Source organism: Vanacampus margaritifer, chromosome 6, assembly GCF_051991255.1.
Source record: "Vanacampus margaritifer isolate UIUO_Vmar chromosome 6, RoL_Vmar_1.0, whole genome shotgun sequence".
Taxonomy (NCBI): Eukaryota; Metazoa; Chordata; class Actinopteri; order Syngnathiformes; family Syngnathidae; genus Vanacampus; species Vanacampus margaritifer.
The window spans coordinates 1,911,619-1,938,436 of record NC_135437.1 but is presented as its reverse complement, the minus strand read 5'-3'; the positions used below and the strand labels follow the sequence as shown (position 1 = coordinate 1,938,436).

The following is a 26,818-nucleotide window of genomic DNA, read 5'->3' as shown; positions in this document are numbered from 1 at the left end:
GACAAAAGAACACAAACAATGTTTTGGAGAGATTTAAAGCAAGAGAAGGATACAAAACGTTTCAAAAGCTTTGAACAACACAGAGTACTGTTCAATCAATCATCCATAAGTGGATGAGGTACCAAACAACCACAAATCTACAAGACAAGGCCGTCCCTCCAAAGTTTCTGACCGAAAAAGGAGGGCACTCATCAGAAACGTACCCAAGAGGCCTTTGATCGCTCTAAATCAGGGGTCGAAAAACTTGGTCCTTGAGGGCCGGAGTCCTGCAGGTTTTGGATGTTTCCCTTCTCCAACACAGCTGATATATGAACACCTCATCAGCAAGCTTTGCATGAGCCTGATAACTATCCTGTTGATTGGAATCATCCTGCGTTGGAAGAGGGAGACGTCCAAAACCTGCAGGATTCCGGCCCTCGAGGACCGAGTTTGCCCACCTCTGCTCTAAGTGAACTGCAAAGATCCACAGCAGAGGTAGTGGAATCCGTCCATAGAACAACCATCAGGTGAGTACTTCACAAATCTGGCCTGTATGGAAAGGTGGCAAGAAGAAAGCCATTTCTAAAAGAGAGCAGTTTGCCAGGAGACATGTACGAGACACCACTGACAAGTGGAAGAAGTTGCTCTGGTCAGATGAGATCAAAATTGAACTTTTTGTACTACATTTCAAACACTGTTTGCTGTAAGAACAACACTGCTCATCAGTCTCAATTACACCATCCCCACTGTCAAATATGGTGGTGGGAGCATCATGATCTGGTGGTGCTTTTCTTCTGCATGGACAGGGAAGCTAGTGCGAGTAGAATGGTTAGTGCCAAATACTAGCCGATCTTGGAAGAGAACCTGTTGGGGTCCGCAATAGACCTGAGACTGGGACGAAGGCTCACCTTGCAGCTTTTTTTTTTTTTTTTTTTACAAAATGATAAACGCTGCTAAAATTATCTCAACCATTTTGCTGGATAGCCCACTGTGTAGCATGCCCTGCGTTCATTGGCTCGTCAATGAAACCTTCGCTGATTGGTTGAAGCCCCGGCAACAGCGACAAAAGTTGAACATGTTTCAACTTTCTAGTATCGTGTCGTTAGCCTACGCGTGCACATTTATTTTCACATGCACGAATGTCGCGTGCCGCTGAGGGGGAGAGAGGAAGGGTACAGTGGAGTATTTTGGTCATAGCTCATCTAATACTTAAGATAGAAAGCTCATCTTAGACTTAAATTGAAGGTTACAATTGTTTGTATGCATTTGAGGCAGTGAGATGTATAGTAAAATGTTTAAAATGGATCACTTTTGATGCTAAATTGTCAGGCGGCGAGACATTTCTTGATCTTTTAGGGTATTTCAATTCAGTATCACCCATACTTGAGAATTGAAATACAAGAAGCCCATTGTTATTTTCTTCCTAGTTCACCAATGTGTCAGGATACACTATGCAAAATTTGAGAGTTTTCTGACCATTTATGCAGTTGCTGTACCTTGACATGTGCAATTACACAATTTAGCCAGAATCTTTTTATTTTAATTATTTTAATAATTAATTTTAATTTTATTTTATTTTGAAAAGTAACCAGAATTTTTTATTTTGAAATTGCATCAGTCTTCCTGTCCTGCTTGATGTGTTCTGTGCTAGTTTGCCATTTGATGGATGCCGACGGATACGTCTCAAGAAAAAATTGCAAAAAATAGAAAATAGGCCTATCCATGCGGCTAGCTCCAACACGACGCAGCTGGTCCGCAGCCGATCTGAAGCACACACGTAGCCGGGGTAATTTGAACAAGTTGATAGAATGGAAACGAATCGGCTGCGGCGCCGGAGCGGCACACGCATGCGGTAAGCCTCGTAGCGTCCCTAAAGGAACAACATGCGATCAGTAGTCACTCTCCCCCACGCCGTGCTCTCGTCATTTACCAGACAGCATTCAAGAGCTTTGATCATCCCCTTAGGAACACTACGGAGGCTTACGCCTAATTCACACTGACGGCGGAACGGACGCGGTGCGTTTTCCGTACGGCATCCGTACGGACGCCGCAAGAAATAGAGAGCATTTGAGTCTGCGTGTCACACCAGCTGCAGTGTATGCGGTGCGGATCGGATGCGGCGCCGCGGAAGGTTTCCGCAAGCTTTCCGCAAGCTTTCCGCACGCTTTCTACTTTTTCCGGATGCCGCATGCAGATTTTCTTGAAGGTGAAGAAATTACACGAGCTGGACACGAAGTCAGGCGTTGGCATCAAGGTAGAGCCGGTATATTTCAAAATAAAACTGTTTGTGAACTCTCTTTTTTTGGTGAGGGAGGCTAGCTAACTACATAGCATGAAATGAGTCGGACATTTAAGACAAAAACGAGCTCAGAATAAATTTGTGAAATTATAATGCATTTCCTGATATGATAGTCAGTTGATATACATTTATATCCCTTAGCATAATTGCCATGGATATATTTGCAATGTACAGTCGGAGGTGGGATTCAAACCCGCGACCTCCTGGTTACTGGACAAGGTCATTTCCCAACTGCTCTACTGAGCAGAATCAGAGAGCTGATAATTATGATCAATTGTATGTATGGAAGTGGGAAATAGAAAAAGTACGATGTCAGTCCCTTTGAAAATGAATGGGGAAACAAAACCGTTTGTGAACTCTCTTTTTTTGGTGAGGGAAGCTAGCTAACTACATAGCATGACATGAGTCGGATATTTAAGACAAAAACGAGCTCAGAATAAATTAAACATGACAAAATAACACTATTTAAACACAAAACGTACTTACCCATGGTAGAAGAGCCATGGTAGAAGTCCCAGAAATAATGTCCAAAAGCATATCGATGTGACAACAGGCAAGTGTGGCTATTGTTTACCAATAGGACTCTAAATACACAATTGTTATCGCGTGAACTCAACTCTCCAGCGTGAACCCCCGTGATCTTGTGGTCTGGCGGTTGCAGATTTCGAGACACGAACAGCTCACGCAACACACGCGTTGTGAAATGCAGTCCCTGCGGATGCTGTACGGAAAACGCACTACGTCCGTTCTGCAGTCAGTGTGAATTGGGCGTTACCTTGCTTTCTTTATAGGCGTTTCACATTGTTCAGCAGAGAGCCAGCCGCCATTCTACGTCACTACGCACTGAATGCGTTGTGACGAAAATAACAATGGTGGTGTACATCCAAATACAGTTTCCACACAATATTAAACTGGAAATGATTTTTGAAAAATGAATCTCATAGTTATGTTAGTAACAACCAAATAAAAAATACAGAGCAAACTTGTCATTACAGTCGGGGTTCCTTTTAAGCTTCACATTGATTCTCTTGTAAAAAAAAAAAAAGCTGCACCTTAAGTTAGGTTTCTATTTTAGAAATAAATTGTGTTTTTCTTTCCATGCAAGGAAGAGACTTGTGGCTGCAACATTTCTTCTTGTGCTTGATTATGGAGACCTTTTATACTCACATGCCCCAGCCAAAGCTTTACATAAGGTTTACAACAAACTATGGTTCACGAACTTATCACTGTGAACTTCACAGTGATGAGTTTTTCTATTTTTTTCTTTCTTTTTTTTTCATTTTCGTCATTTCGTTTGTTTTCGTTTACGATAATAACCTTGCTGTGAACTGTATTCCTGGGTTGGGTGGCCTGCTTTGGACACTCGTTGGCTGACACACTGATACAAATTTATTTACAAGGTACGCCTTTTGGCAAGGACTCCCTTGAAAAAGAGATCTATGGATCTCAATGGGATTTTCCTGGTAGAATAATGGTTTAATAAAATTAAAATAAAAAATCCGGATTTTACAAACTTGTAAAGCCTTTGTATGATCAGATTTAAAAGCAAGAGAGGAGGTAATTCCACGTAGCAGCGTCACTGAGTTTGAAAAAAAAAAAGCACTCCTGATACTTCATTGACAATCCAACATGTCCACCTCGCGCATTTATATCATGTCCTTTTCATCAAAGTGACTGTCAATGCTCTTGGGTGGAAAGTCGACGGATAAATGCTAGTTTTGGCCCTCCTTGCAGTTCTAGTCCATTAACACTGCGCTGCTACTTTCCTGTCGCAGGAATAAATAAGTAGCGTGTTCAGAGAAATAGTCACGTGACGTCCGGATTTCTATTTGGGGCAAAAAAAACGCTTGTGTGGCGTCATCTTTTGGTTAAACACTGGGATAAACACAATTTGGCTCTTTCTTTGGACAAGCAGACTACACATCACTTTCGTGAGGCTGACGTTGCTCTGCCACCCACCGGCTCATACACGGCTTTTGTGCGAGTTGGAGCTGGAATTGTAGCGTTTGCGAACATCTTTATATCGATTTTCAGGTTAGTAATTTATTAGCATAGCATTTGGTTAGTTTATTTAGCACAACTTGTGGTAGTATAGAAATGATTTAGATCGTAGTTTTAACTGCTGCTGTCAATCACAAACAGATCACGGCCAACCCACTCCCCACGTGCAAGCCGAATGGTCCTCCCGTCAACGCCTCCTTATATGAAATATTAGTGAGGGGAGGAGAACGACTGTTAGGGGTGGCGGTGGGGGTTAGGGGGTCAGTTGCACTTAAAAGACAATAATGAAAATTTCCTTTTGCCAGTGGGTGGCACTAACACCAAGATAAAAAATAAGTTTCACCTTGCGAAAGAGAAAGGAGTGTTGTTGATCTTGAAGTGCAAGTTTTTTTTTTACCCAGTCCCAAGGACAGTGTTATTAGTACAGGAAGGATACCTGTTTCCCTTTTCTACTCAGACTCATCACATTGTTAATCTTGCTTTGCTTTATCTGTTTTCCTTTTTTTGTAATGTGATTCGTGTTTTCATTAGCACCCCAACCACCCCCCCGCCCATGTGTTTCAGAAGGAGCAACCGGCACTCAGTGGATGCTTCGCAGGGTAGCTCCCCAGGGTCCTCCAGAGCGGTGTCTTTAACTAATGGAGAAGCAAATGTAGAGCAGGTTCTTGACCCAGGTTCTGCTGGCTGTCATCATTACTCCAAAAGTCATGGCAGCCCTGGAAACAGTACAGGTATGTGCAGTATCACAAAGTAGCTAGGATTAAACATTGCATATGCAGTACGTATATAATTTGGTGGGGATCAACCCTGGCCCATATACGCTTATAGACTGCCCAACGGCTATAATGTGCCCCCACTACTTTACATGGATGGCCAAACGTTGACATTATATCGTGGTGGCCATGGCTCAGAAGGTAGAGCAGGTCTTCTAGTAACCAAAGGGTCAGCTGTTTGACTCCCGCTCTCTCCAAGTAGGTAGGTAGTAGTGATACGGCCCAAAATTCCTTTTACGGTATAAACTGTATCCCTTCGCGGTAACGGTATATATCACGGTATAGAATTAATTTTTATTGGGTGGCTGGTGGGGTGCTGGGTGGCGGCTGCGTCTTGGTCGTTCCCTGGGTCTCGTGGTGGGTGCTGTGTTGCGGGGCTCTCCCTGGTGTCCGGGGCGGCGCCGCCCCGGCGCGGTCCGTCGCTCTGGGTCCGGCGACGCGGGTCGGGGCCTGTGGGCCGCCGGGGTGCCCCGTGGTTCCCTCTCCCCTCCCCCTTCCTCCCCCTTGCTTCCTCTCCCTCTTCACCTCTCCCCGCCCGTCCTCCGCCTCCCTGTCCCTTCTCCCTCGTCGCCCTTCCTCCTCCTCTCCCCCTCTCTCTGCGGCCCTGCTGCTGCCTCCTGTCCTTCCTGTCGTCTCCTTCCCCCGTCCCCTCCCCCTCCCCTGTCCGCCCTCCTCCCCCTCCCCTAGGCCGGGGGTTCCGTCCGTGGCCCGGGTCTCGGCGCTCCGGGGGCCGGGGGAGTGGGCGGGATTGGTGTTGTGCCCGCCCCGCTCCGGTGGGCCTCCGGGCACTTCGGGCGGGCCCCGGTATCCGGGGGGCAAGCCCCGCCGGGGTCCCGGTGGGGTGGGTGGGGCTTTTGGTGGGCGGGTGCGCCTCCCCCCCCCCCGCCCGGTTGGGGGGGGCCCAGCTGGTCGCTCCTCTTAACTCACTGCACTAGTTTTGCACAATACATTTTAGGGCACATAACACACTTTGGGGGGGAGTGGGGTGGGGTGGAGACACCGTCTCCGCCCTGCAGCTCCCCTCCAAATTTTAATGCACCACACAACTGGGGGGGGGGGGGCATCGGTTGGGGCGGCCGCGGTATGAAGCAGTGCTGCGGTCGCCTGTCCGTGTGCACCCCCCCCCCCCATTAATTTATTTTAATGCACCACATACGCTCATTGACATGCCTGGGGGGCGGATGGATCGGAGCAGGGGGGGATATCATTTCCCTCTGCTCCGGTTCACCTGCCCCCAATTTTAATGCACCACACACACACACTTATGTATATACACTGGGTGGGGTCACACACACGGTTTAGGGGTAGAGTTCGCCAGTCGGCGAGCTGGCGAACTTAGTAACAGGGTTAGTTTTTCACTTAGATCGTTGGGGTGACGACCGGGGCCTCTCCCCGCTGGGCCTGGGGTTCGGGGATGCCGCCCGTCCTCCGGTGCCCCCATCTCCCCTTCTGCCCCTGGTGTTCCGTCTCTCCGCGTGGTGGGGTGGGCGCGGGTGCCCTCTCCGCTCCGCTGCCCGGCCCCCTCTTCGGCGCGGATGCCTGGGTGCGGTGTGTCCCCGGGGTCTGGGGTCGGGGGCTGGGGGGCTGTCGGTTGGTGGGGGTGGGGGCGGGGGGCGGGGGCGGCTTGGTTGGTGGGGGGGTGGTGGTGGGGGTGCCGGGGTGGGGGGTGCTGGGGTGGGTAGGGTGTCTGGGGATTTGGGGACCTGGGGGCGGTTGGGGCTGGGTTGGGGTGGGTGGCGGGGGTGGGGTGGCGGGGGGGTCGCGGGGGGAGCGGGGGTTGTGGGCCGGTGGGGTGCCTGGTGGGCCTGCAGTGCCCCGTCCTGCTGCGTTGGGTTGGGGGCGCGGGCCGCGTTGGGGTGGGGGGCGCTCCTGCTCCGGGGTTTGCTCTCCGGCCGGTGGCCCCTGCGGGGCCCGGGGGTCGTCCTTTGGCGCGGCCGCGGCCTGGGGGGCCCTGAGGTGTTGCGCTTGCTCTGTCCTGGCGGGGGTCGACGGCTCCCCTCTTTGGTGGAGATTTTCATGCATGCTAGATCCACCACACCAGCATCTATCGAGACTCAGACACAACTTGTTTCTCCCTCAGGTCATTGATTCGGTGGAGGCTGGTGTCTGTGGATCTCACTCTGCTTCGTCTGTCCTTTCTACCTTTCCTCAGTTTCTCCTTTGGGCCCTTGAGGTTTCCCTGATTTGTTGGAGTTTGGATGTCTTTGGGGTTGGTGAAGGTTAGTGGCCCGGTGGGTGGTGTCTGGTCGGTGCTGGGCTTCGCTTTTCTTTCTTTTCTTTGGTCCCCCTTTGGGTCTCCTGGCGGCCCCACGACTCTGGCTGGATTTTGAAGTGTTCGGTTTAGGTGAACGGTATGGGAATTCTTATTTTTTTTTATTTTTTTTCGCACGCACGCACGCACGCACACACACACGCACGCACGCACACACGCACAAACACACATACAAAAAAAAAAAAAAAAAAAAAAAAAGGGAGAACAATGATGATGACATTTCAAATGATCAATACTGAGATCTCCCAAGAAAAAAAAAAAAAAAAAAAAAAAGAATTAATTTTTATTTTATTATTATTATTTTTTATAAATAATTTGCTTACTGGTTTTCATAGTCCTTTCTAGAAGCTAAATGGATTTAAGAAAACAAACAATGAAAGAATAAAATAAAATCAAAATTAAAAGTCAGCACTCTCAGGGGCAAAATAGTGCATATTGCTGATATTTTAAATGAAAACAGTACAACTGGCTTAGAGCAAGTATTCACGGGAAGATCACAAGGGCATGCACAAGTGGCCATTGTAAACGGTGCAAGTCTAGGTTTTATATAACACAGAGACTCAAATTGTTGCATTCAATCCACCACATGCACTTTTTGCTGGAAGCATTTCCACATATGTTGTTTCTAACCTTTATTATATTTATACTTATTATTGTTGGAATGCTGAAAGCACTCCCACTTTTGTTGTTTCTTACCTTTATTATTATACTTATTATTGCATTTTATTCTCCTCACTTTTTTGCCATGCGATAACTCCCACATATTACTTCTGATTTACACCGTTAAAATTTCAACTTAATTAAAAAATTCACGCCATCTTGGGAAGATATCATCTGACGCCCAATCACACTGACTGCGGAACCGACGCGGTGCGTTTTCCGTATGGCATCCGCACGGACTGCAATTCACACAGAGTGCGTTGCGTGAGCTGTCCGTGTCCAGAAATCTGTACCCGCCAGACCACAAGATCACGGGGGTTCACGCTGGAGACTTGAGTTCACGCTATAAAAAACGTGTATATAGAGTCCTATTGGTAAACAAGTCACGTTTGCCTGGTGAGGATGTGCTTTTGGACATTGTTTCTGGGACTTCTACCATGGGTAAGTATGTTTTTTTTGTGTTTAAATAGTGTTATTTTGTCATGTTTAATTTATTCTGAGCTCGTTTTTGTCTTAAATATCCGACTCATGTCATGCTATGTAGTTAGCTAGCTTCCCTCACCAAAAAAAGAGAGTTCACAAACGGTTTTGTTTCCCCATTCATTTTCAAAGGGACTGACATTTTACTTTTTCTATTTCCCACTTCCATACATACAACTGATCATAATTATCAGCTCTCTGATTCTGCTCAGTAGCGCAGTTGGGAAATGACCGTGTCCAGTAACCAGGAGGTCGCGGGTTCGAATCCCATCTCCGACTGTACATTGCAAATATATCCATGGCAATTATGCTAAGGGATATAAATGTATATCAACTGACTATCATATCAGGAAATGCATTATAATTTCACTAATTTATTCTGAGCTCGTTTTTGTCTTAAATGTCCGACTCATTTCATGCTATGTAGTTAGCTAGCTTCCCTCACCAAAAAAAGAGAGTTCACAAACGGTTTTATTTTGACCCTTTCATTTTCAAAGGGACTGACATTGTACTTTTTCTATTTCCCACTTCCATAATACAACTGATCATAATTATCAGCTCTCTGATTCTGCTCAGGAGCGCAGTTGGGAAATTACCTTGTCCAGTAACCAGGAGGTCGCGGGTTCGAATCCCACCTCCGACTGTATATTGCAAATATATCCATGGCAATTATGCTAAGGGATAAATGTATATCAACTGACTTTCATATCAGGAAATGCATTATAATTTCACTGAAATGATTAAAATAGTGCCCCCATTCAGCTTTGAAAGTTTTGTGCAAAGCAGTACAAAACCTTTCAATATAAATATGCCATTGAGCCATGACCTTCAAGACTTCACTTAGCTCAGTCCTGAGAGCAATTGCCTCCCACCACTGAGAACCTCGGTTCAAATCCCGCTTAGACCACATTTTAGTACATTCGATGGTGTGAATGCCACCTTATACTTGTCTTTTTTCATTTATAAGTCATCTACAATTGATCATTTGTAATTTTCACGCAATTTATCTTTCATTATCATTCCTTTAACATGTTATATTGAATGCATTCAATTTATTGTTCTATGTCGCATTCACTCTGGCTTCAGCAAGACATCCCTCAAATACATTTCACAACACTTCAATGACGACAGCAAGTCACCTGTGGGTCAATGGTTAGTGTGGCAGCGCAAGGAACAGTAAACAGGAGGCGAGGGTTGATCATTTGTAATTTTCACACAATTGTATTGTTCATTATCATTTGTTTAACACGTTATATTTATTGCATTCAACTTAATGTTCAATGACACATTCACTCACATCCCTCAATTATATTTCACAACACTTCAATGATGACAAATCCCTTGTAGGTCAGTGGATAGTGCGTCACCACATAGAACAGTAAATAGGAAGCGAGGGTTCGACTCCTACCTTCACCAGATTGCAGTGTGTTTTCCTTTTATTCATTCAACTACAAGTTACTACTTAATAATTACTAGTAATACTACTACTACTACCACTGCTGCTGCTACTATTACTACTATTAGCCTTTTTTTGGCGGTGCTTCAGCCCAAAGTGAGCAATAGCACCCCCAAAATGTTTGAGTATATAGGTATATTTTTACTGTGTGTTCTTTTTAACAAGATAGAAAATTATATAGTATGTATTGTATATAAACCATAGAGTTTAAAAGTAATATTTAAACAACAAAAATACAGTTCACCCCCATTTAATTAGAAAATGGTTTGATCCACCTAAGCCCTCCACTCCCTCCCCTCCGCTGTTGCGACGTTGTGTACAAGCAGAGCACGCTCCAGCTCCTCCCTAGTGGGACTGTCTAGTCGAGTGAAATTGTAAGTTCCTTAATTCCGCCATCTTATGTGAATGGTTTATTACTCTACCAACACATTATTCTCATTACTAGTCTGCTTTTTCTTTCTTTTTTTGCTGTTGTAGTCATGCTACTTGGTAGGTAGGTATTTTGCTGAAGTTTCCCCCAAAGCTAGGAAACGTTGCAGGTGGTCAGACTGAAGGCTTATGCACATTACTGTCATTTTTGAGTGGAATGAGGGAAACAAGTGTTAATGTTAATGTCTCCGTTGTGCTGCTATTGTCTATCTTAACTAATGTGTGTGGCGTGCTTGCATGTGTGAATCTGCAAAGAAAGAAAGTCGCCTCATGGAGATAGTCATGGACACAGCAAACAAAACCTCCATTTTGAAGTGTATTTTTTATTTCTATATTTGTATTAAAGACAAGATGTAAAATGGCAGAGACAAAGAGTGCTAAAGTCAATTTGTTTTGTTAAAATGTTTTATATTGTGTCTGCACTTCACCCAGACACAGACTTGTACATGCAATATTATTATTTTGCAGATTCAAGTGCATTTATTTTTTGAATGTGTATGTTAATGTATATATTCTTTTTAAAACAAAGTATAAAAATAAAGAATATATAGTCAGAAAACAAACAAGTCAAAGGTCCATTTGTGTTCTTACTGTAAACTGTGGGGAGCTGGTTTACAGTAAACATGCATACTGTCAATGCGTATCGAGATGAGCTGTTGTATCAAAAAGAGTACCCTTCCCCATAAATTAGAGTTAGGATATATTTATATTTTACTATTACAGTCCTTTTCTCCTTTGCATAACGTTAATTAGATTTGGTTTACTCATTGACTTCCCATGCAATTTTTGGAGCAGGAAGTACCCCAAAACCACAGCAAAAAATTCTGCAGAATTTGCACTTAGTCTTGGCACAATTTAATGTTAAATATAAACTTTTCCCCATTCATTTTCAATACATACAACATCTGTACTTCAACTTCAATGTAATCAACTACATAACCCATAATGCTTTGCAAGGTTGCCTCATGTGCACAACTGCTCTCTTCTGCTTGTCACCGAGTCAAATAAACGCGTGACTGTTTACTCAAGCTTCACATAAAACTCTTCTCACTGTCTCTGCACGCAATAGTCATGGTCTCAGCAGAGATTAATCCACAAATTGTGGCGTAACGACCATAGGTGGCGAAATTGCATTAACTACAATTTAGTGCACACATGCATCATTATATTTACTTTACACATGTAATAGTGTCTTAAAAGTCACTTCCAGATACTACCTCAACACATTATTCCATGAAGGTTAGCAATCTTGATTTGCAATTACCACTTAAGGTAAACTAACACAAACAAACACTACATGTCATAGTGCCTTAAAAGTCACTTACAGACAGTGCTTCAGCACATTATTCCATGACGGTTAGCAATCGCGATTAGCATTGGTGCGCTAGCGATGACCACTTAAGGTAAACAAACACTAACTGCCATTTAGTTCACACATTACACATGTAATAGTGTCTTACAGATGGTGCTTCAACAATAATACATGGGTAAGCGTTTCTGGGGAAGCTCAATGTGCTATATTGTCTAAAAACCCACCTTATTATTATAAGTCAGTAAGTGTTTTTTAAAGGGACAGCAATGTGAAAAATCTACTATTTGGAGCTTTTTTTTTTTTTTTTGGAGAAATTCTAGGTCATTCTGCTCTCCAAGCACCAGCCCCTCCCAACCTGAAAAAATTAGCTGTTGTCACTGTTTGATGTCATTAGGAGCGGATCCACCCCTGCACGGCCTCTGCGTTCTAAACGCACATTCACTTTCACTGAGACCTCTGTGGAATAGTGACAAAAGTAGCTTTTATCAGTAGTGCTGGGCGATATGACGATATTAATCGTGAAGACAATTTAATTTTTTTTTTTATTTTCTTCCTATCGTGTCTATTGTCATTTGTCACTTACAGCAAAAAGCAAAAAAAAAAAAAAGATGTGAAAGAGAACGCTTGTTTGACAGACAAAAGCATTCATTCTGCATGTTTGTTACACACTGCTGTCACGAGGTGACAGCCTGAACAAATGGAAATGGCAGTGAATGATATATAGCTGTCATACATTACAAGCTTACGGTGCCAAAGTAAACCTAACATCTATCCATTATCTGAACCTCTTGTAATCTTCTTCTTCTTCTTCTTTTCCTTTCGGCTTTTCCCTTGAGGGGTCGCCACAGCGAATCAGTTGCCTCCATCTAACCCTGTCCTCTACATTTTCTGCTCTCACACCAACTACCTTCATGTCCTCTTTAACGACATCCATAAACCTCCACTTTGGTCTTCCTCTAGACCTCCTGCCTGGCATTTGGAAACTCAGCATCCTTTTGCCAATATACTGACTATCTCTCCTCTGGACATGTCCAAACCGTCTCAGTCTGGACTCTCTGACTTTATCTTCAAAGCCTCTAACATGTGCTGTCCCTCTGATGTACTCATTCCTGATTCTATCCATCCTGGTCACTCCCAAAGAGAACCTCAGCATCTTCATCTCTGCCACCTCCAGCTCTGCCTCCTGTCTTTTCCTCAGTGGCACTGTCTCTAGACCAAACAACATCGCTGTTCTCACCACAGTTTTATAAACCTTACCTTTCATTTTAGCTGAAACTCTTCTATCACACCTGACACTTTTCTCTACCCGTTCCAGCCTGCCTGCACATGCTTCTTCATTCTTTCCACACTCTCCATTGCTCTGGACTGTTGACCCTAACTGCTCCACCTTCTTTGTCTCTACTCCCTGTAACCTCACTCTTCTGCTTGGGTCCCTCCCATTCACACAAAGATACTACGTCTTGCTATGGCGAAAGATCATAGTCCATGGAGATTCCTGTCTAACCTCGTCTGTCAGCCTGTCTATTACCATAGCGAACAAGAAGGGGCTCAGAGCTGATCCCTGATGTAGTCCAGCTTCAACTTTGAACTCCTCCGTCACACATAGAGCTCACCTCACCACTGTCTTACAGTCCTCATACATGTCCTGCACCACTTGAACCACTCTGCCACTCCAGACTTCCTCATACAAAACCACAGTTCCTCTCTGGGCACCCTATCATAAGCTTTCTCCAGATCTACAAAGACGCAATGTAGCTCCTTCTGATCTTCTCTGTAATTCTCTATCAACATCCTCAAAGCAAATACTGGATCTTTTTTTTTTTTGGCATGAAACCATACTGGTGCTCACAAATGTTCACCTCTGCCTTCAGTCCAGCTTAAAACTACTCTTTCCCATAGCTTCATTGTGTGGCTTATCAGCTTTATTCGTCTAGTTGCCACAACTGTGCACGTCTCCCTTGTGCTTAAAAATGGGCATTAGCACACTTTCTCCTCCCTTCCTCAGGCATCTTCTCACTATCTAAGATCCTGTTGAACAATTCATCAACTCTTCAAAGTACTCTTTCCATCTTCCCATTACACTACTGGCATCTGTTAACACACTTCCACCCCTATCCTTTGTTACCCTAACCTGCTGCACGTCCTTCCCATCTCTGTCTTTTTGCCTTGCCAACCTGTATAGATCAGTCTCTCCCTCCTTACTGTCCAACCTTGCATACAAGTCATCGTAAGCCCCTTGTTTGGCCTTTGCTACTTCTACTTCCACCTTACACTTGTATTTCCCTGTACTCCTGTCTACTTTCTTCAGTCCTCTCAGTGTCCCACTTCTTCTTAGCTAACCTCTTTCTCTGGATGCACCTCCTCATTCCACCACCAATTCTCCTTATCGCTTTCCCTTCCAGATGACACACCAAGGATTGTCCTACTTGTCTCCCTGATCACATTTGCTGTAGTTGTCCAGTCATCTGGAAGCACCTCCTGACCATCCAGAGCCTGTCTCATCTCCTTCCTGAAAGTCATACTGTAGCGATAATTGATGTTGTCTTTTGGACAAATTAGTAATTTAATACGGTTTATTACGGTCACACATACAGAATCACAATACTGTCTACTTAACTATCATACGGTGGGAAAAAAATCAAATAAAAGTGAGCTAATGTAAATAAGAAAGGAACAATTTAACGAGGTAGAAAGGAAAGGTTTGACTTGCCAAATCTGTGAGATGTTTGAAATGGAAGTTGCACCAGCGATATGTCAAATTGGTCATAAGACTGCAACTTAAGTTAAATCAAGCTGGCGGAGGGAAGATCGATTGAAGAAAGAAGAAGGAAAAAACTGATCCAAAAACAAGGCAAAAATAATAATTCTGAAAAATTGTTCAGCAATTGGACGCGCGGGCAACAGCTCGGCTCAGGTGCGTTCGGCCGCAACCGGAGTTGTCCTCTCGGCGCACGGGGAGATCTGCGTCTCAGCTGGCCAATCACCTGAAGCCAAAATTCGCTGTGTGTCTGCGTCCCAAGAGAGATCAGCCGTTGGACCCGCTCTCGATTCAATGGGAAGTCGGTGAGCAGGTGCAGCGGGACGCACTGGACTTGCGCGTGTCCGTTCAACTGTAGTGTCTGGGTCCCAAAAGGGTCACGGGAAAGTTCATCGGCGGTTGTGTTGCCGACGTGGGCGACCACACAAAAAAAGAAATATGAAAAATGAAATAAAAACAGGTGTCCGTCTGCCAGAGCGGACGCGTGCCGGCTGCTTTTCACTGCCTACAAGCACGATCGCCAAGTCCGAGACACTTGGTAGTTTCTTGGACAAAAGAAAAATTGCCACGTGGAAGTTCTTTTGTCTTTCTGGCTAGAAAGACGAAAAAAAAAAGAAGACGACAGGAACAGCGGCAGAAGACGAGAGAGAGAACAATAGTCCGCGGCCGGTTTTAAAGGTGGAGGCGTGGAATAGGAAAGGAGAGGAGGACCCCCTTCAACTTTAACTCGACTCAACGCCAAGACTTCTTAAATTCCAAATTATTTAAAGAATTAATAACTAACAATTAAAATTTGGTCAGGCTGGCAAGCCAAGTTCTTCCAGGCAAAACATGTTATCGTTACACATATCGATTAATCCTACGGCACGAGGTAATTTCGTTCTTTGCGGAATAACTCTCTTGTGAAGTTGACATACAAATGAAATTATTTTCCAAACACAAACAAAACATACATGCTGTAAAACCTTCATTGTGCGTACATTCACTTGTATGTGATGAATTATTATTTTTTTTTTGTATGAAATGTGTAAGATTGCTTTGTGGGTCATAGGAGTTCCAAGTGAGGGCAGTTTCGACCGTCCCCGCTTGAAGGCGCTGTGGTCATATGTAACTTTCAAGAACGCTGGAATGTGGCCATCTGGGTCCACTTAAACGACTGGTATGGTTTATCTGTCGTGTTATCCCCCAACTCCACTGGGGAGAGGATGGAGCCTCCGATAAGACACTTTAGTACCATAAACTCGTGGTTCTGGCGGGTGAAAATTAAACATTCACATCCTAATACAACTGGGCGAGGATGATCGAAAGGGTAGAAGTACCATTTTGACCTTTTCTGGCGAGGGTGAAACCGGAGGGGGGGGCTTATCGCTTCACCTCAAAACCCCAGATTTCACCTCACACATATTTCCAAGAGTGGAATGTTTGAGGAAGGGAGAACAACAACAACAAAATATAGAGGGTGACTGGCAGTATTCGTTACACAACACTCTTCCTTTTTCAGCTTCCACATTTCGTCCTCTGCTCTGCCTTTGCCGTCTTTGTCTTCCTACACCGTATACACAAGATGTAGTCTACCTGTGTATTCCTTCCTCCACTCTTGTAGGTCACCTTATGTTCTTGCCTCTTTTAGAAGAAAGTATTCACGACAGCCATTTCCATTCTTTTTGCAAAGTCAACCACAAGTCCTCCTTCTGTGTTCCTCTCCTGGATACCAAACTTGCTCATCACCTTCTCATTTCCTGCACCAACATGTCCATTGCAGTCTGCACCAATGACAACTCTCTCACTTCTAGGGATACTCTGCATCATTTCATCAATGAAAATTAATAGACTATGAGGTGGGTAAATGCAAATAACAAATACTACTACTTTGAAAAATTAACTAAAATAACAAACCCGTAATTATTAATTAACTAATATTTTTTTTAAGCCCACCTAAAAGCATGCAGGGTACTCCTTTAGGCTCATTGAAATGGGGTAGATGCCACGACTTTTGGGTTTCCACATCAGCGTCGTTTTCGACCACTGATGGCCGCGTTCCAACACTTGCACCCCCACCCCTGCGTCCCACAACCCGGTTGTCTTAACTCTCCGAAATGTTTCGGCAAACTGAGACAGACACACTACACACTCGCATCCGTCAACGGGAACGCGCAACCGAGGGGCACAAAGGCGAAAGCGCTAGAACTGGGTTGCAACCCACACGTTGCAAACAGGAAACGGAAACAAAGTTGATGTGTGAAAACCAGTAAGTTGGAAGTCCCGCCTCCTCTGTGGCATATACCCCATAGTGACAGCTGTCTGAAACAAGCATATGAGTTTGCGGGTCTAAATGTGCAGTTTTAGCATCCATTAAACACGGATTTTTGAGTTTTTCTGAAAATTGAATGGTGGAGAAAGCCCCCAAAAGCTTTGCTGGGATGCTTGCATTACCTATAAGCGGGGGTACTGTCGAGGCGAGATACGTCGCAGAAGTTCTCACGAAGAGATTACAAATCGTGATTAACGAGGAAAAGACGTAGAAGCCTTGCTATTCCAACCGCTTTGCTAACCGGCTAACATAATCGTGAAACTGACATTAATTTAAGTGCATGGGTGATCGATTACACTTTTTACAAAGTTCTCGCTGATATCGCAATAAAGCGGTGCGTGTCAAACTTTTAATATAAAAAATGCTGGCCTTTTAATGAGTCTCTTGGGAGAAAAAGTAATGCAACATACTTAGCTAAACAGGAAGTGATGTGATTGTTGCGGCGTCCCATATACATCAACTGGGAGGAGGAAGATTAAACAACAGGCTTGATAAGCGAAAAAATGGATGGATAGGTTATACTAAAGTGAATACCTTTCACAAAATATTTGTTTTCACACTGCAGTCCTGAGTTTTGATATTGACTTGAAATCTGCACAATAATGTTTTCAAAACGGCATTACAGTAGATCTCCTCATTTTTTATTTTTAAACAATTTCTGTCTGAAAGATTTTTTTGTATCTGTATTATTACTGTGCCTCTTTTGTGAACATTTGATAATTTTATATAGCAGCAATACTGGATACAGATCTGTTTAATGTCACTTCAAAACAAAATAAAAAAACTAGAAAAATTCCCGCGGAAATTTTGAATGGGACTGCTGACTCTTGCAAGGTGGAAAGCATGCGCTGAACCCTTTGCCAAATGTTGGTGTACTTTACCTCTCAATCTGTGTCAAACCACTTTTCTAGGGTTGATATTGATACGTGCTTCGCAAGCAGCAGCTATGCTAGCTAAGCTATTTAATAAAATGTTAATGAGCTGAAGAGTTTAAAATTCAAACGACAAAAATCGGTCAAGAAATGTGGAAGTTAACCATAATCAACAGAAACTAAAAATATCTCACTGTCCCTTTAAGAGCGCACACCCATTTTTGACTTGGAGCCGTCACGTGCCCCACATTCCATTGAGATTGCATGAAAGACGCACCCCTTGAACAAAAGCCTCTCACGACTTAACGGTTCGAGATACAGATTCAATAAATGGCTCGTTAGAACGGCAAGGGTTTGGGGAACACGAGCATGTTCTCATTTTTTTAATCGGATGAAAAATGACCAAATGAGAGCAGGTTGAAAACTTATGATTTATCAGAAATGCAGGGGTAAAGGCGCCTGAATTTAACATGGAAGAGATAGGCGAGTTTGTCCGACTTGTCCTCGCTTAAAGTGAAAATAAAGGTACTAAATGACACCTTAGCCAAATAAAAGTTAGTTTGTCTGAAAGAAGACACTCGTGACTACAAAATGTGAGAATTTGATGTCTAGTGAGCAAATATTGTGGCCATGGTGACGAGTTGAAGTGAAACTTTTGGAAGTACATTTATTTGTTCCCGCCACTCTAAAGTTAATTGCTCCACTCTGGCACTTGCAATACACAACAATGGGAGAAGGCTATTTGTCTGCTGTTTGCTCACTGTCTTTGAACCCGCACAGGGGGGAGAGCTTTCATTCCTTAAAAAAGATTTCGACACTGAGCTAAAGATGGGAAAAATTCCTACAAAATGAGCTAAAATTCGTATCGGTTGGATAACGTATGCGCGCGCAGCGTGTCTTGGAAAAAGGTGCTTGATGTTCATTCATTCCCAATGGGGAGTTAATTTGGGAGTTTTTTGGGAATAGCGTCGCCATGGTAACTGGGAATTCTTAGAAAAATAGTAGCGCAGCGAGTCAGATCGAGCCACATCGTTTGATACCTCATTTGTGCCGGTGCGATCTACGGTACGGGCCGCATTTTCCAATGGGAAATTAATTTGGGAGTTTTTTGGGACTAGCGTCACCATGGTTACTGGGAATTCTACCTAATTGTGTACCTAATTAATTGGCCAATATGGCAGCCGCCCTGGGCGAGCGTAGTGGCGAGAATCCTGGGCGTACCTAATTAATTGGCCAAGATGGCTGCCGACCCGGGTGGGCAAGGGGGAGAGAGTCCTTGGCGTACCTAAATAATTGGCCAAGATGGCCGCCGCCCTGGGCGAGCGGAGTGGCGAGAATCCTGGGCGTACCTAATAAATTGGCCAAGATGGCCGCCGACCCGGGTGGGCGAGGGGGAGAGAGTCCTTGCCGTACCTAATTAATTGGCCAAAATGGCCGCCGCCCTGGGCGAGCGTAGTGGCGAGAATCCTGGGTGTACCTAATCAATTGGCCAAGATGGCCGCCCGTACATAGGCCAAGCCTTGAGTACACCAAGAAAAAAAGGGGTTGAGTTGAGATGAGCGAGATGATTGGCTGAGGCAGTTGCTATGCAGACGTGAGAGACCAGGCAGTATAGCTAAAAAAAAAAGCACTATTTAAATAGCAGTCCATTCCATTGCCTTTAAAAAATAATAATAATAATCTTGTGTATGTTTTTTTTTTTTAAATGTATTTTTTATTTTTTATTTAAATGAGCTGAACAGTATAAAATTCAAACGATTGAAATCGGTCAAGAAATGTGGAAGTTTACCATAATCGACATCAACTAAAAATATCTTACTGTCACTTTAAGAGCGCACACACATTTGATTAGAACTTGTTGGGCACACTTGAATTCACGCACCAACATTGTATTGATATTGTATGACAGACGCACACCTGCAACGAAAGCCTCTCACGACTTAACGGTTCAAGATACAGATTCAAGAAATGGCTCGTTAGAACGGCAAGGGTTTGGGGAACACGAGCATGTTCTCATTTTTTTAATCGGATGAAAAATGACCAAATGAGAGCAGGTTGAAAACTTATGATTTATCAGAAATGCAGGGGTAAAGGCGCCTGAATTTAACATGGAAGAGATAGGCGAGTTTGTCCGACTTGTCCTCGCTTAAAGTGAAAATAAAGGTACTAAATGACACCTTAGCCAAATAAAAGTTAGTTTGTCTGAAAGAAGACACTCGTGACTACAAAATGTGAGAATTTGATGTCTAGTGAGCAAATATTGTGGCCATGGTGACGAGTTGAAGTGAAACTTTTGGAAGTACATTTATTTGTTCCCGCCACTCTAAAGTTAATTGCTCCACTCTGGCACTTGCAATACACAACAATGGGAGAAGGCTATTTGTCTGCTGTTTGCTCACTGTCTTTGAACCCGCACAGGGGGGAGAGCTTTCATTCCTTAAAAAAGATTTCGACACTGAGCTAAAGATGGGAAAAATTCCTACAAAATGAGCTAAAATTCGTATCGGTTGGATAACGTATGCGCGCGCAGCGTGTCTTGGAAAAAGGTGCTTGATGTTCATTCATTCCCAATGGGGAGTTAATTTGGGAGTTTTTTGGGAATAGCGTCGCCATGGTAACTGGGAATTCTTAGAAAAATAGTAGCGCAGCGAGTCAGATCGAGCCACATCGTTTGATACCTCATTTGTGCCGGTGCGATCTACGGTACGGGCCGCATTTTCCAATGGGAAATTAATTTGGGAGTTTTTTGGGACTAGCGTCACCATGGTTACTGGGAATTCTACCTAATTGTGTACCTAATTAATTGGCCAATATGGCAGCCGCCCTGGGCGAGCGTAGTGGCGAGAATCCTGGGCGTACCTAATTAATTGGCCAAGATGGCTGCCGACCCGGGTGGGCAAGGGGGAGAGAGTCCTTGGCGTACCTAAATAATTGGCCAAGATGGCCGCCGCCCTGGGCGAGCGGAGTGGCGAGAATCCTGGGCGTACCTAATAAATTGGCCAAGATGGCCGCCGACCCGGGTGGGCGAGGGGGAGAGAGTCCTTGCCGTACCTAATTAATTGGCCAAAATGGCCGCCGCCCTGGGCGAGCGTAGTGGCGAGAATCCTGGGTGTACCTAATCAATTGGCCAAGATGGCCGCCCGTACATAGGCCAAGCCTTGAGTACACCAAGAAAAAAAGGGGTTGAGTTGAGATGAGCGAGATGATTGGCTGAGGCAGTTGCTATGCAGACGTGAGAGACCAGGCAGTATAGCTAAAAAAAAAAGCACTATTTAAATAGCAGTCCATTCCATTGCCTTTAAAAAATAATAATAATAATCTTGTGTATGTTTTTTTTTTTTAAATGTATTTTTTATTTTTTATTTAAATGAGCTGAACAGTATAAAATTCAAACGATTGAAATCGGTCAAGAAATGTGGAAGTTTACCATAATCGACATCAACTAAAAATATCTTACTGTCACTTTAAGAGCGCACACACATTTGATTAGAACTTGTTGGGCACACTTGAATTCACGCACCAACATTGTATTGATATTGTATGACAGACGCACACCTGCAACGAAAGCCTCTCACGACTTAACGGTTCAAGATACAGATTCAAGAAATGGCTCGTTAGAACGGCAAGGGTTTGGGGAACACGAGCATGTTCTCATTTTTTTAATCGGATGAAAAATGACCAAATGAGAGCAGGTTGAAAACTTATGATTTATCAGAAATGGAGAGAGGAAGGCGCCTGAAATTAACATGTCAAAGACAGGCGAATTAGTCCGACTTGTCCTGGTTTAAGGTGAAAATAAAGGTACTAAATGGCACCTTAGCCAAATAAAAGTTAGTTTGTCTGAAAGAAGACACTTGTGACTACAAAATGTGAGAATTTGATGTCTAGTGAGCAAAGATTGTGGCCATGGTGACGAGTTGAAGTGACGACACGCAACAACATTCCATTGAGATTGAATGAGAGACGCACACCTCAAAGAAGAGCCTCCCACGACTTAACGGTTCAAAATACAGATTCAAGCAATGGCTCGTTAGAACGGCAAGGGTTTGGGGAACACGAGCATGTTCTCATTTTTTTAATCGGATGAAAAATGACCAAATGAGAGCAGGTTGAAAACTTATGATTTATCAGAAATGGAGAGAGGAAGGCGCCTGAAATTAACATGTCAAAGACAGGCGAATTAGTCCGACTTGTCCTGGTTTAAGGTGAAAATAAAGGTACTAAATGGCACCTTAGCCAAATAAAAGTTAGTTTGTCTGAAAGAAGACACTTGTGACTACAAAATGTGAGAATTTGATGTCTAGTGAGCAAAGATTGTGGCCATGGTGACGAGTTGAAGTGACGACACGCAACAACATTCCATTGAGATTGAATGAGAGACGCACACCTCAAAGAAGAGCCTCCCACGACTTAACGGTTCAAAATACAGATTCAAGCAATGGCTCGTTAGAACGGCAAGGGTTTGGGGAACACGAGCATGTTCTCATTTTTTTAATCGGATGAAAAATGACCAAATGAGAGCAGGTTGAAAACTTATGATTTATCAGAAATGGAGAGAGGAAGGCGCCTGAAATTAACATGTCAAAGACAGGCGAATTAGTCCGACTTGTCCTGGCTTAAGGTGAAAATATAGGTACTAAATGGCACCTTAGCCAAATAAAAGTTAGTTTGTCTGAAAGAATACACTTGTGACTACAAAATGTGAAAATTTGATGTCTAGTGAGCAAAGATTGTGGCCATGGTGACGAGTTGAAGTGACGTCACGCAACAACATTCCTTTGAGATTGAATGAGAGACACACACCTCAAAGAAGAGCCTCCCACGACTTAACGGTTCAAGATACAGATTCAAGAAATGGCTCGTTAGAACGGCAAGGGTTTGGGGAACACGAGCATGTTCTCATTTTTTTAATCGGATGAAAAATGACCAAATGAGAGCAGGTTGAAAACTTATGATTTATCAGAAATGAAGAGCGAAAGGCGCCTGAATTTAACATGGAAGAAATAGGCGAGTTGGCCCGACTTGTCCGAGCTTAAAGTGAAAATAAAGGTACTAAATGACACCTTAGCCAAATAAAAGTTAGTTTGTCTGAAAGAAGACATTCGTGACTACAAAATGTGAGAATTTGACGTCTAGTGAGAAAAGATTGTGGCCATGGTGACGAGTTGAAGTGAAATTTTTTCTAATACATTATTTGGTTCCCGGCACTGGATGGCTAATTAGTCCACTCTAACCAACGCAATACACAACAATGCTAGAAGGCTATTTGAAAATTCACGTTTTCATTTGTGTTCTCTGTGTTATCTCTCAGGTAAAGTTGAGCTGACATCCAATGGGCTGAAAATCAGCCTGCTGCATCACACATATCCTCTCATTAGGTCAGTCCAACGCAACCAGCAACAGTACCCTGTGTCTGGATCAGCAGAACGACCAGAGTTCGGTAAGACCATCAGAGCTTGGGCTGGCTTCAACCTCGAGAACAGAGCAAACGAGCAATGGCACCACAGTACATCAGACAGAGTTGCTTCCCACTGGGTAAGATTGAGTATGTATGTGTATGTAAAAGATTCAAAGGAACCCCGCCTGAAATGGCAAGTTTGCTCCATATGAAAGATGAGAGTTCAATCTTTCATTTGGTAGTATGTTTGTTTCCATAGTCCAAACACAACATGTTCTGTGGACCTCGGCTGGCACTGGCGACATCCCGTTTCTGAAAACGTCTGGCAGTCAAAGAGTTAATACATTTTATAGAAACTTTATTTGTACTTTCACCGCCATTGTTGTTTACGTCGCGCCGCATTCAGTGCGTAGTGACGTAGAATGGCTACTGGCTCTCTGCAGAGCAATGCAAAACGGTATGAAGAAAGCGAGGTAAGCCTCGTAGCGTTGCTCAAGAAACAAAATGCCATCGGTAGAGTTCTCGAGAGCACAGCGTTGGGGAGGGTGACTCTCTCGGACACATGTTTCTTTAGGAATGCTACGAGGCTTACCTTGCTTTTTTATACCTGTTTTGTATTGCTCGGCAGAGAGACAGCCTCCATTCTATAACACTACACACTGTATGTGTTGCGACATAAACAACAATGGCAGCGTACGTACAAATAAAGTTTCTACAAAATTTATTAAATTGGAAATTATTTTTGAAAAAAATATCTTTCTGTTAATAACCAAATAAAGCAAATGTCGTTACAGTCGGGGTTCATTTTGACATTTCGGCTTACATATCGAAGTTTTTATTGAAATTACATATTTTCTACCAACATTATCATAATACCATCCCAAAAGTATATTTAATCGCAAATTTCTGACGCTATGAAACCGCAAGTTAATTATGCCGTCATTGTATGATACGGCACAAGTCTCCGACGTTAGTGGCTATCAGCTAGTGTTAGCGTTAGCAACGAGTACCTGGCTGGTGCAGTGGTCCTCAAGTGTAAAACGCAAAAAAGGACAGGCAACAGTAAATGAGTGACAGCTGTTACCTGGCTTGCTTTCTTTACTATTTATAAAAATCCTGGCCCTAGTTTACTTTGTAATTCACTCTCCATGTTTAAAGGAAGGGATTCGTGCCTTAAAGGAGACCTGAAAAGATTTTTTTTTTTAAATCCTAATACGCATTCCCCCACCCTGACTAAGTCTCCAAGAGTTGTGAGGAAAAGAACCCATGTTTCCCTTGTCTATGGCAGTTTGTGTCAACACAGCTCAAACAACACTCTCAAATGGGCTGTTTCAGCAGATCGGTTTTATACATTACTAACCCCACCTTTTTCGGTTTTATACATCACTAGCTCAGCGTGAACTCCACCCTCACAATTTTGATCCCCTCCCCAAACCTCAATATAATGAGGCTAGTCGGCAACGCCGGCAGCAGTGGACCTTCACGAAAGAGCAGGAACTGGCTATACGAAAACATTTATTACTGCCATCTACCTCGCCGTGAGATCCAAAAACTGCTTCTAATTTAAAAGCAGATGTGTGGCTTCTACAATTTCGAGAGCTGAAGTGAACCGGACAAGAACCACGTTATATGTAAGCTATGTCACGCTAAAATAGTAAACATTGGTGCAACGGATCATCATCGATTCATGATCCATAGGGAACATGAACCACAGTTCGCCCCGCACATGAGCCGCGGATTGGTTGTGAAGAATAGAAAAATCGCGTTGTTCACATGACGACAACAAGATCAGCATACATTCACTATGATGGCAGCAGAGGAACTTGAAAAACCTCGTAGATCATGTAAGAAACATATATGTGAGCATTTTGGCAACGATTAAAACAAGTCCTCAAGTCGGGCATCTCAAATCAAAAGCAACCGTTTATTTGATGTGTGCGCTAGGGCACGACCGCTATGCATTGTTTAGGCCGATATCAATTTTTGGCAGAAAATAACACCGATTAGTCTGACGATTATTTTTAAAAATATACACAATGCATAAAATTATTCCCCCCCATTCCTTTTCGATGAGTGTCAGTAGGTGTGTTTCCATTACTCTGTTTTGCGCAAAATAGCAAGTTGCGCAAAAGCAAGCTTGTAATGGAAAACACATTTGAAAAAACTCGCCAAAAAGTTTTTACGCTTTCATGAGGTGTTTTTTGAAACGTGTCGAAATAGAAGTATTTTACAAAAATGTAATGGAAACACTTTTTGCGCATTCTCTGTATCCCCGCCCGGTCACGGAGGAAATGAAGTAGGAAGTACGGGGCCACTCTGCTGTCGTGTCGTACCTGCCTCCTGAGGGGATAACAAGTCTTTTTAAGCACAAATCGATTGAGCTAGAGAGCGAACGCCGCTGTTCCATGCATTTTCTATATCGTTGCATGAGAATTGGTTGTTCCCCCGGGCAACGAACAATCGAGCGACATATGGCGCACGTCGTTGTTGACATCCTTTCTATCCATCCGCACCATAACACAAGTTATAAGCGCGCGCACACACACAACATCAAATGCCCGAACCCGGCGGATGAAGAGAGAGATGTTTTAAAGAGTAACTCAACACAAAATCAACTTTTTGTTGTTGATAAACTGTATAAACTGGTGTCTACATATGCTGTCTACAGTACATGCCCTTGTCATTATTTTGATATTTTAGTGCATGTTTGTTGAAAGCTTGAAGTTGGGGCAAAAAACGTGTGTTTGGTGCCATGTTTGGGGGGTGGGGTGGGGCTCTGGGCTGGTGGGGGTGTTTGGTGGGCCTACCGTGTCCCGTTATGTTGCGTTGGGCTTGGGACGCGGGCTGTGTTAGGGTGGGGGGCGCTCTTGGTTTGTTCTTTGGCCGGTGGCCCCCGTGGGGCCCGGGGGTTGTGCCCTGGCACTGCCGCGGCCTGGGAGGCCCTGGGGGGTTGTGCTTGCCCTGTCCTGGCCGGGGTCGACGGCTCCCTTCTTTGGTGGAGGTTTTCATGCATGCCAGATCCACCACACCAGCATCTACCGAGATTCAAACACAATCTGCTTCTTCCTCTGGTCGCTGAATCGGGGGAGGCTGATGTCTGTGGATCTCACTCTGCTTCAGCTATCCTTCCTTACTTTCTTCAGTCTTTTCTTTGGTTTCTTGAGGTCTCCTAATTTGTTGGAATTTATATGTTTCTGTGGTTGGTGAAAGATTCTGGTTTGTAACCCTGTGGGCAGTAGGTGGTGTCTGGTCGGTGCTGGATTTCACTTTTCTTTCTTTTCTTTGATCCTTCCTGGGGTCTCCTGACAACTTCACAACTCTAGCGGGATTCTGAAGTAGTCGGTTTAGGTGAAGGGTATGGGATTTTTAATAGGTTTTAGGTGAATTAATGAGCACAAACTCCAAGCTCACACGCACGCACCTATGCACACACACGCACATATTCACACACAAAAAATCATAAAAAAATTAAATAAAAGAAAGCAATGGTGATGCCATGTTCAATCTGTAAGATTACCGAACGAACAATACTGAGCTCCCCCAAGAAAAAAATAAAAAAATAAAATAAAATAAACAATGGCTAACTTAAAAATAAAGCTCAAGAAAGACTACGTTGAGGCCGATGCAATAGCCTTAGCATGCTTTTATTTTGAAGTTGGCTCACATGGTGACTGACAGCTGGCTTGACTTGTCTTTTAGACATTCCGGCTTGCCTTATTGTAGTTTTTTTATTGTCATTACATGCCAACATCAACACATCGGCATCCCGAAATCATATTCAATTGCTAATTTAGGGCTAAGAAACCTCTTAAATCAAA

General features: G+C 43.7%; 1 protein-coding gene across 1 annotated transcript in view; it reads left to right on the top strand.

Annotated features, from left to right (window-relative positions):
• The window catches only part of wwp2 (WW domain containing E3 ubiquitin protein ligase 2), a 145,248-nt gene that overhangs the window by 51,990 nt on the left and 66,440 nt on the right, over positions 1-26,818 (top strand). The window contains exons 7-8 of the mRNA XM_077567937.1: positions 4,844-5,010; positions 22,981-23,137. Coding sequence (XP_077424063.1) covers positions 4,844-5,010; positions 22,981-23,137 — 324 coding nt within the window. The remainder of the gene's footprint in view (positions 1-4,843; positions 5,011-22,980; positions 23,138-26,818) is intronic.